This window comes from Sitophilus oryzae, unplaced genomic scaffold (assembly GCF_002938485.1).
Source record: "Sitophilus oryzae breed Bouriz unplaced genomic scaffold, Soryzae_2.0 scaffold_1660_pilon_pilon, whole genome shotgun sequence".
Classification (NCBI taxonomy): Eukaryota; Metazoa; Arthropoda; class Insecta; order Coleoptera; family Curculionidae; genus Sitophilus; species Sitophilus oryzae.
The window spans coordinates 1,811,900-1,823,271 of record NW_022146348.1 but is presented as its reverse complement, the minus strand read 5'-3'; the positions used below and the strand labels follow the sequence as shown (position 1 = coordinate 1,823,271).

Below are 11,372 nucleotides of genomic sequence, written 5' to 3'. Positions count from 1 at the left end.
TTTTTCATAAACGAGAAACCCTGCAAAACACACGAAAATGGGACACTCTGTACAGACGTACTGCCAAATCAAGAAATCAACTACGAATGAAATCCAAGATCGATTTATATATTTTATATATTTTAATATGTTTTGTGTTCGTGATAATTCCTTTGCTACTTCCTCCAAAAACCGACAGAACGGGGAAGGAGCGTTTCGAGGAAGTAAACGGACGAAGGAGCGTTTTGACGAAGGAACGAAGGAACACACAGTCGCCTAAATCGACAATTTCCCATAGTAAATATATGATTTTTGGATGAAGGGACGCGAGGAAGGAACGAAGTGAAGTAGCGAAGTGTGAGTATGGGGCTTTAGCACACAACAGTTTACAAAACGCCAATTTCAGATCGAGTTTTCCGTGTGTCAAACTGCATTTTCTAGGCTAGTCGTAGAATTTTTTTTTCAACATTACATAAGTACGAAATGACTGAATAAAAACTTGTATACAAACGCATGGCAACGAGTGTAGTACTCGATGAGTTATAATGGAATTACGTACTATGCTTTAGCTCTGACCCCATTACTACAAAATTTAAGACATGGTAATCGGTAATATCAAACGATTTTTGAACTTTGCGTTTTTTTGATTTGGACCATCTAGTAAAAATGTGATCTAGACTAATATCCACGGGGATCTGACTGAACCAATACCTGTAGAGAAAGACATACGACAAGACGATTCATTAAACCCATTTCTTTTTAATAAAATTATATAAGGATTCTTGCCACTTAACTGCTTATATAGAAATTTAATTCTACGCTGTGTTTGTCATAATGCGGATCAACCTGCTCTCACTACCGGTTTCGGAGCCCTACTCCATCATCAGGTGAGCTTGAGCAGATCCACAAAATGACAACCACAGCGCAGAGATAGTTAATTCCGACTTGTCGGAAAGTCCCGTTCGGGACTTAATATCTAACCGACACTTTCCGACAAGTCGGAATTAACTATCTCTGCGCTGTGGTTGTCATTTTGTGGATCTGCTCAAGCTCGCCTATTTCTTTTTAATATTATCATGGACGAAATAATCAAACAAGTGCGCCATTTAAATGGATACAAAATGGGAGACCGCAATATGACAATTCTATGTTATGCCGACGACGACGCTGTGCTATTCGCAGAAAATGAGGACGACCTCCAAAGACTAGTATATCGCTTCAATCTAGTAGCAAAATCTTGTAACATGATAATTTCTGCATAACACAGAGCCTGACAACATCAAAAATACCTATCAGAAGCAAGATTGTCGTGGATAACACAATAATACAGCAAGAAATTAAAAATCAAAAATGAAATAATTGTATTTGGAGTGTGTTTTGCTTGTAGACCGACTATAATATAAATAAAACTAAATTATTTATTTTTATTATAGTTAAATCACGTCAAGTTAAAATATATCATTTGATAAGATTATCTAAAATTAAAACAAGTATATTTTACAAATTTAAATATTGTACATTTTCGAGGACTTAAAACCAGTCAGTACGTACTTTACGTAATTTATAATTCAAACTGGAAAAATTTTGCTTATCGAATTTGCTTTTTTTAGACACATTTATATATTAAGTTTTGAAAGATTACAAAATTCTTTGCTTTCATAAATAGTTATGTACATATTACGTATAGTGTCTTATAACGCAGTATTTATACAGGATGTCCCAGGAATAAGTACAGATATTTTAACTGGTAGTATATTTCGACCCCAAAAACACGCCTATGAGGGTTTTTTTGCGAAAAAAAATTGGAAATTTGGAATTTTTTAAAAACATTTTTGGAAATTTTTCTTTTTAGTTTTAGTTTTTAATTAATAAACATTTTTTCTTGATAATATGGTAACATAGGTAGTAGGTTAAATTTACAAAAAAGAAAACCCAGAAAAGCTCCAGTGATTCCCAAAATTGAATCAAAGAAATATGTTTCTTTTATGGAGATCTACCCCCCCCCCTAAAATATCTATACTTACTTCGCAAACACCCTTATAAAATGCCTCTGTAAAAAATACTAATGTATATTTATTGGAAATTATTTTATCATCTAAAAAATCAAAAATGTCATCAAATGTGTCAAAAATCATAGACATTAAATTAATTAATTAAATTAATATTATATAAACAATAATATTCGTCGGCTTTATGACGAAAAGGCGTGTATGCAAAAGATTGTCCGAGAAAATGGCCGAATAAAAGGAAAATTTTGATCGAAAGCAAAACAACGAAACGAAAATTGCCCTAATGGAAAATTTCCCGAAATCATAATTTCTCTAAGAACATTTTAGCGAACCAAAAACTTGCCCGAAAAATACAATAATTTTCATCTCATTATCATTGTCAGGCTATTGGCATTATCATCCCTACCAATTTTTGGAAAATTTTATTTATTTTGCCTATCATCATCCAGCATAAACACGTAGAATGGAAGTCGAATTTGTTATCATTGAACAGGGAAAACAGAAACTGTTACTCCACAGTTATTTGTATAAAAAAAACGAATGAAGAAACATGTTTTGTTTTTGTTTAGTTTGGTTTTTATTATATGGACCGTGAGTTTAAATGCCCTGTATTAATGCCCTCAATTAACTAAAAAATTACTAAAAATATATTAGTTAAAAAAATGCATTTTTGTATAAAAAACAATATTATTAAAATAAGCTAGATAAGAGTATTTTAATTGATTATTGTCTTTACTTCTGGCATGAAAATTGTCTTTGTTTTCAGTTCAACTAATCCAACGCGAATAAATGTATTTAAAAATATTTGTTTCTGATTTTTTGGCGATTTACAGATTTTTTCTTGTATGTATGTATTGTATTTTCTTGTAAGTATTCCATAATGTGAATATTGTATCATTTTTTTCTTATTACCGTCATTTTTAAATTTATTATACATGGGTGTATGTATACTATTCGTTCGGAAATAAATTTATTATTATTATAACAAAAAGGCCTATCTCTATTAAACAACTAAAAATAAATTATTTATTAGAATTTACGCTCAATTTATCTTCAAAACGTTTCCTCAATGTCTCCGTTTAAGTGTTAATACAAAAACACTATTAAAAAATTAAAGACTTTACATTTATTGGCCAAATAAAGTAAGTGATTTTCTTTAAATTGCTCTCCTGAAAAGTAGCAAAAATCGAGATACGCCCTTCGTCATAAAGCCGACGATATGAGTATAATAATTAAGAGAGATACTGGGAAATTTGTATATATTTAATCGGTATTCTATATTTTAGTTATTAAGATATCGAATACTAATCAAATCTATACAAATTTAGATATAGAGAAAAAATTATAGTTTTGGATTATCCCTAACTAGAAACCCATTTTAATATCAACTGACGATGTACTGGCGTCACAAAAACTTAACATCAGCCAAATTTCCAATTCCTACGTTATAAAGTTTTTGAAAACAACATAATTGTGACGATTATGTATAAATAAGAGCTCTGATATTTTTTTTAAGATACAGTAAATTTCACGCAAAAATCTACTTCATCTTTATAAATAGATGCGAATTTAACATTGAATGTTAAACAATGTTGCTGCTTGCTAACATGTAAAAGCCTATTGCAAGCAAATATAATAATAATAGTACAGTTAACAATGTCACCTAAACACCTAAGTTATATCACACCATATTTTCTACGAATTTAGGGACACCTGCAATATCCGTTCCCATCAATGATGCCGCCATCAGCATTTTTATAGAATCGACTGTTTAATAAATTTTTAGAGTTGTCGATTGTTTACATGGTTTACATTGTATTACATGGATTAACAAAGGATAAGCAGTATTAAGCAAAAGTAAGTATTAAACAAAAAGCAAATATAATACGATACAAGACATTGGAAAGAGAAAAGACAACTAAACGTCTTTTGTTATTGGCGGTAATTCGTTCATTAACTATTAACTATGTTCTGTGACGCTTGCTGTTTTAGAAAACGCCAGCATTATCTTAACGGCTCATTTTTATTCAGATCATTTGTGTGTTGATCACCTATTCCTATTGATCATTCTTTATCTCACTGTTTCAGTTGGCAGTGATAGGAAATAACCGATATAGGATGTTGCTGCCTTTAACCACAGATCGTACTTTAACTACAGTTTGAGTTTTTGCATAATGCTGTGCTTCCTGTACTTCTGGAGCCGTGAATTATTTAATATTACAGATCTACTCATACATGCAAAAAATATGTTACAAGAATCTTCTGTAAATTCTCATATTTGTCCTAATGGAATGGACTAAAAACAGAAAGATCGAAAAATCTTTGCGGTAAAATGGCGATTCTCTTAAAGATCGGTACCCGATTGGTATAAATAATCGATTTTACAAAAATATCGATATCGAGTGCGTCTCAAAAGTGGCTCACCCCTATAACTGTTTTATTTTTTCAGTAAAAAACGAGATTTGGTATGTTAGTATATGACATAAATTAGGATTGATTGGCGTATATAATTGTTTTGGGTCACTTTCTGTTTCACCGGAAATAACTACAATTTTTAAATGGCATCCTCGGTATATTTCTTCTTTATTAGATTGAGAATGGCACTCTGAATAGAATGACATATCATATGTCAACTTTTGACTTTTTCGCATATAGTTAATTTGAAATTATAAGGTTCGTTCCAACCCGCGTAAGAAACGGTTTCTTACAGTAAGGAGTTTGCGCAGAAGTTGAAAAGCGTTCCAACCGGATTTACTGACGGTTAGTAAATCATTTGTTTTCTGTTCCAACTTAAATTGAAAACTGTTTGAAAACTGTCAGAACGGTTTGCAAAATTTTCTCCTATCATTTATCCGACGCATGCGTATTACCGTTATAACCTATAACCACGCCATAACTAATAAAATAATAGCAAATTTGATTATACTCGTATCTGTTTGAATAATTTAAATGGGCTGTTCAACTAATTAAAGACTTCGTAAATAGATATCATAATTAAATCGCAATGAGTGACGAAGAGTATAGTAGTGAGATTAGTGACGTGTCGTCCATGGAAAGTAATTACTACTAGATGAGCACAGAATTAATAATCAAAATTATTGAGGTAAAATCGACATTTTTGCACATAAATTTATCTAATATCTTATTGTGTTAATATTTTCAGAGGAAACTGTGCCTCAAGATTCCAATTATTTTCCAATTCCAATTTAATAGCCAAGTTGGCCAATATGGCAATATTCCTGCTTTGCATCAAGTAAAATATAAAATAATCAATTGCTGAAATCGGTATTTTCTTTAAAGATATAACTTAATTTCAGGTTCTCATCTATTGTGGTATACGGGACACCAGACTACAAGTTTTCGAGATGTTGCCGATAGATTTAATGTGACAATTAGTTCAATAAATAGGATTATTTATCGAGTTTCTATGTTTTTAAGTAATTTGAATTTGTCACCGGAAATATTAAAATGTGTCAGGTGTTCCAACCGTAGTTTCAAATTGGTTAGAAAACAATTCATTTTACAGACATGCGCATTGGACAAGATTTGCAAATTGTTTCAAATCTGTTTATGATTCATGGTTGGAACGAACCTATATGCGGTTCATAACGAAAATTTGACTCGAAATACCAAGTGTGTGGTATCTAATTATTTGTAAATAAATACTTTTTCTAAATATGCTAATGAGCCACCCTCGTTCCATTTGAAAAACTTGAGATATGATTAAAAATACGATTTGGGCCTCTTTTAACCGGTCAGGACAAGACACTAAAGCATGTAACGAAAATATTTTCGTTATTCATAACGAAAGTATTTTCGCATTCTATTCAGATTGCCATTTTCTATCAAATAAAGTAAAAAATACCGATGGTGCCATTTAAAAATCAAAACTTGTAGTAATTTCCGGCAAGACAGGAAGTGACCATAAACGCATTCAGCCAATCAATTCAAATTTATGTCATATACACTAACATACCAAATCTCGTTTTTTTTATCTGAAGAAATAAAAAAGTTATAGGGGTGAGCCACTTTTGAGACGCACCCGGTATGAACAACTACTATCCAAACTCATGACATCCAGCAAAAGTCCAGCTCTGTTTAACAATGTACATTTTTAAATGGTAGGCATATCTTTCAATTTTCCAGTACTTAAATTAATATAACTTTTGGATTATTCTAAAGGGAATCCCATTTTTATATTGTCTGGCGATACACTAGCGTCATCAAATCTCAGCATCATGCCAAGTATTAAATTCCTACGTTACATATTACTTTTTAAAAAGTTTTATGGAGACTATAAATAGGACTTCTGTTATTTTTTAAAATACAGTAACTTCACTCTAGAAACCACTTCCGTTTTCTAAAAAATGTAGGAATTTATTATTCAATCTTCTTCTTCTTCTGAAATACCGCCACTTGCCTTTACTTTTAAGAATCGCTCCAAACCTAATTAAATAGGTTAATCAAATATAAATAAATCCGTAGAACTGATCTAGACAAAAGTATACGTTAGCTCGATTTATATCCAGTTAGAGAGAATAGAAGAGATAAATATGAGAAAAAAATTACTATTCTTCTTTTTTCAAAATTTTCTTGATTTTTTGTACCTATCTGTTACTGTAAGCCAGTATTTAAAAAGTGAATTTTGGATTATTCGTGAAAATAATTTTAATGCTAACTGACGATTTATACTGACGTCATGTAAACTAAACATCATGCCAAATTTCAAATTCAATATAGTTTAAAAAATATATATATATATATATATATATATATTATGACGATAATAAATACAAGCTCCGTTATTTCCTCGGTTATTTCTTAAAATAGAATTTATAAGATGTTTCTAAACAAATGCGTAAATTTAACACTGAAATAAATAAATAAATAATAAAGCTTTATTGTACAAAAAGCCAAAATAGCTTCATCGACAAAGCATTTAAAAAACAAATATGGCTCATATACATGCAAGAAAACCAGACACTTAAACATAGACATAAAATAAACTACAATGTAAATAAAAACATTACAATGTAAATATAAAAAAAACAAGTATATTATAAAAAGACAAAATAAAAAACGTAGTTACGAACACTATATATTAACATCTAGATGCCCTATCCATTCCAAAGCTGATGGAGAAGCCTCCAGAAAGTCCATCCAGTCTTCACCATAAGCGCGTAGGTTGCACTCTCTAGTTATGTGATGGATGGTTTGGTGAGGGGATCCGCAATCACATTCTGGGGAAGGTATTTTTCCCCACTTATAAAGGGAATCCGCACATCTTCCATGGCCAGAGCGTATCCTATTCAAAGTTGACCATGTTTTCCGGTTTAGATCGGTACCCGGTGTCTGGCAATAGTTATTTTTGAACCAGGAGTATAGGTGCGCATCGGCCATTTCTCTCCATAACTGAAGCCACTGTTCTCGAGAATTGTAGTTACTGCTTTTTAGTTGTTCAGCTGTTCGCAAAGGTGGATTTCTCGACTTAAGTCTATTCACCTGTAAAGCAGGAAGTGGTTCATGAACAGGTAGCGTCAGAGTAGCTATTATTTTATCAAATTCTCTAGGAAGAGCCTCGTTTCTGCGTAGATTTGGAGCTAGGATGTTACTCAGAACTGGAAGCCAGTAACTAGGTGTGCATCTGATTGTCCCTGTAATCAGCCGCATGGTGTTGTTCAGCTGTCTGTCTACGAGATTTGTGTGGTGGCTGTTCAACCACACGGGTGCACAATACTCTGCCACACTAAATACCAGACCAAGGGCGGAGATCCGAAGTGTTGTTGCTTTTGCACCCCAAGAAGTACCACAAAGTTTTTGTATAATGTTGTTTCGTGTTCTGATTTTCACAGCAACATTTTCTAGGTGTTTTCGAAATGAGAGTGTACGGTCTAGACTGCAGCGGTCGCCAACCTGTCGATCGCGAGCTACCGGTAGCTCGCGGATGCAATTCTGGTAGCTCTCACAATTTTAAAAACACAAACTGCAAAAATCAGAGAAGCTTCCGAAAATTCCACAAAAAAATGTAATTGTCATAATATTAAACATAAACAGCGGCAACGTTGCGGTGAGCGATGCCGCTGACGCCATCAAGCTAGAAGCGGCTAGAACCGACCGGCCGGACCAGCGCGTTAGTGTTCGAGAGAGAACGGTCTGGATTGCTTTGAACGGTATAAATACGCACGGTGCGGCGACATTGCGCTTAGTTTAAAACTGAACCTGAACGCATAACCAACGTCCAGCGGTTGGGTTAGTAGAGAACAACAAAAAAGAATATTATGGCAAGCAGTAGTAAGAAGGTAAAGACATACCACTTTCATTCGGAATGGGAAGAACAGTACTTTTTTACAGAAGTTAAAGGTAAAAATGTGTGTTTGTTATGTAATACTTCGGTCTCCGTTGCTAAAAAAGGAAATATTGAGAGACATCATACAACTGTACATTCTAATTTTGAAAAATCATTCCCACTACATTCTGTCGCCAGAAAGGAGAAACTGAAACAGTTAAAAAATCAGTTAATCGGACAACAATCAATATTTTTAAGAACAGTCGACAAAAATAAGGCTGCAACTGAAGCATCGTACCGTGTGTCCCAGATAATTGCACAAAAAAAGAAACCTTATGAAGACGGGGAAATGATAAAACAGGCGTTTTTAGAAGCTGCTGATTCGTTATTTGCCAACTTTAGAAATAAAGACGAGATACTTTCAGCTATAAAATCTATGCAACTTTCTGCTAATACAGTGATGAGACGTGTAGAAGTAATGAGCAATGATATTTTTTTACAGTTAAGAACTGACTTAGATAACTGTGTTTATTTTTCACTTCAACTGGATGAATCAACAGATGTGGTTGAGACTGCCCAGATGGCCGTGTTCGTCAGGATGGTTTTTAGTGATTTTACGATTAAAGAAGATCTTTTGAAGTTTATTCCACTGAAAGGATACACTACTGGACAGGAGTTGTTTTCTCATTTAAAAAATATTATTTCTTCCGAGAAAATTCCAATATCGAAAATGGTAGGCTTGACAACCGATGGCGCTCCAGCTATGGTGGGTTGTGATAAGGGTCTGGTGGCGTTATGTCGTAAAGATGAAACTTTTCCGCAATTTCTCTCTTACCACTGCATTATCCATCAGCAAGCATTATGTGGAAATTTTCTGAAACTAAACAACGTTATGAAACTGGTGGTAAAAATTGTGAACAAGATTAGAGCTCAAGCATTACAAAGAAGATTATTCAAAACTTTGGCCGATGAAGTCGACTGTCAATACGGGGACCTACTCCTTCACTCTGGAGTCCGATGGCTAAGTAGAGGACGAGTGCTGAAACGTTTTAATGATGTCCTATCTGGCATAGTTCAATTTTTCAAACAACGCGATGAACCGATTCCGGAACTAGAAAATTCAATCTGGCTTCGGGATTTTGGTTTTCTCGTGGACATTACAGAGAAATTAAACGAACTTAATTTGCAGCTTCAGGGGAGAGACAAAGAACTAGCGGAAATGATTTCTGATATAAAAGCATTTATCAGAAAGCTGGAGTTTTGGGAACAAAACCTAATTAACAGCGATGCCAAGCATTTTCCTATTCTTTCAGAAAAGATATCTCAAAATCCATTAGAACCCTATGACAGCAAATATCATGTAGAAATAGTTTCTACCTTGAAGAATAACTTCAAAAATCGTTTTAAGGACTTCGACGAAATGGCTTTAGTAGCGCAGTTTGTTGGTTCACCCTTTATGGAAATTGATATCCAACAGTTTGCAACTTGTGTTATGCAGAACTTTGGCGAAGACATCGCTGCAACAGAAATGGAAGTAATTGAGTTTCAAAATGATTTAGCCTTAAAATCGTTAGTCTCAAGTACCAAATGTATCTGGTCTATTGTAAGCAAAGACAAATATTCAGTTCTATGCCGTGTTGCCTTGAAAGTGAAAGCATTATTCAGTTCAACCTATTTGTGTGAATCTTCTTTTTCCAATATGAAGTTTATTAAGAACAAATATCGCAATCGACTTACAGATGAACATTTGGATAATTGTATTCGAATGGCTGTATCAAATTATACTGCAAACATTAAAAAAATTATCGATGAGTCTGAGTGTCAGCCTTCCCATTGAACGTGCTTTTTTATTTCTCAATGTTTATGTTTATGATAGTGCGTTACTTTTTTGTTGATATTAATAACAATTTTTAAATCTTACGTGACATGCCGTTGTGGCTGGATAAAAGTTTGTGTTTATTTTTCAAACACCTTCGTTTGGTAGGTAGGAATGTAGCTATGAACAAGTACGTACTAGTAATATTAGTTGTTTTGTTATTAGTTTATTATTAGTACCTATGACATGTATTATGTATTACCAGTTAAATAGTAAAATAAATACATATAATGATAAATTAACTCTGGATTATTTCATTTACGTTGCGTTACGTGGCTTCCGTGTGGGTAGCTCACTGTTTATTCCAAAATTAACATAGTAGCTCAACACATTGAAGAGGTTGGCGACCGCTGGTCTAGAGTAATCCCCAGATATTTTGGATATTTGTTATTACGCAGAGTGGTGTTACCAAACTGGACGCTTATTTCAGTATTCGCCAGCTTGTTATTAAGATGGAAGGTTCTGTCTGCCACTTCTGTCTTATTTGCACTGGGTTGAAGTCTCCATTTTATAAAATAGGCATTCAAGGATGCGAGATCCTTTGTAAGCGTTTCTTGGGTTTGATATAGCGATTCATGTTCCGTTGCTATGGCTATATCGTCTGCGTAACAACATTTTCTAGATTGCGTATCTGGTAGGTCAGAGATGTATAAGTTGAATAAGAGAGGGGCGAGAACGGAGCCTTGGGGTAAGCCGTTGTTAAGTTTTTTAGGTTTACTTGCGCTCTCTCCCTGAAATACTTGGATATATCGGTTACTTAGCATGTTGTTGATAACTCGAGCTATAGTTTGACAAGGAAGTGCTTTAAGTAATTTATAAACCATACCATCTCTCCAGACTGTGCCGTAAGCGACTGTTAAATCGACAAAAGCTATGGGGGTTTTAAGCTTAAGTTGGAAATTTCCTTCAATGTGAGGTGAACCTAAGTGCTAGGACTTGGTCACACCAACTGCGTTTAGGAATGAAACCTGCCTGTTCAACTGGAATATGGTCTAAGATACTATCCTTTATTCTGTTGAAAATAAGTCGTTCTAGGTACAACTAAGAAGGGCTATGGGTCGATAATTCTGAGGTTGATCTTTAGATTTTCCTGATTTTAACACAGCTATTATTTTAGTTTTCTTTAATTCCTTTGGCATGTTGCCGGTTGATAAAATTCTCGAGAAGAAACTACAAAGCCACTTGAGGGCAGGTTTTCCAGCGTAAATAAGGAATTCTGGAT

At 33.7% G+C, this 11,372-nt stretch overlaps 1 protein-coding gene across 1 annotated transcript; it reads left to right on the top strand.

The window, feature by feature from the left end:
• Positions 1-8,266: 8,266 nt before the first annotated feature.
• On the top strand, positions 8,267-10,111 carry LOC115880927 (general transcription factor II-I repeat domain-containing protein 2-like). The gene has a single exon (XM_030898259.1). It carries the CDS (start codon positions 8,267-8,269, stop codon positions 10,109-10,111), a length of 1,845 nt encoding a protein of 614 aa, XP_030754119.1.
• Positions 10,112-11,372: the final 1,261 nt, after the last annotated feature.

Excerpts from the sequence above, each read along its gene's own strand:
- LOC115880927 (XM_030898259.1), top strand. The coding sequence starts at position 8,267 with ATGGCAAGCAGTAGTAAGAAGGTAAAGACATACCACTTTCATTCGGAA.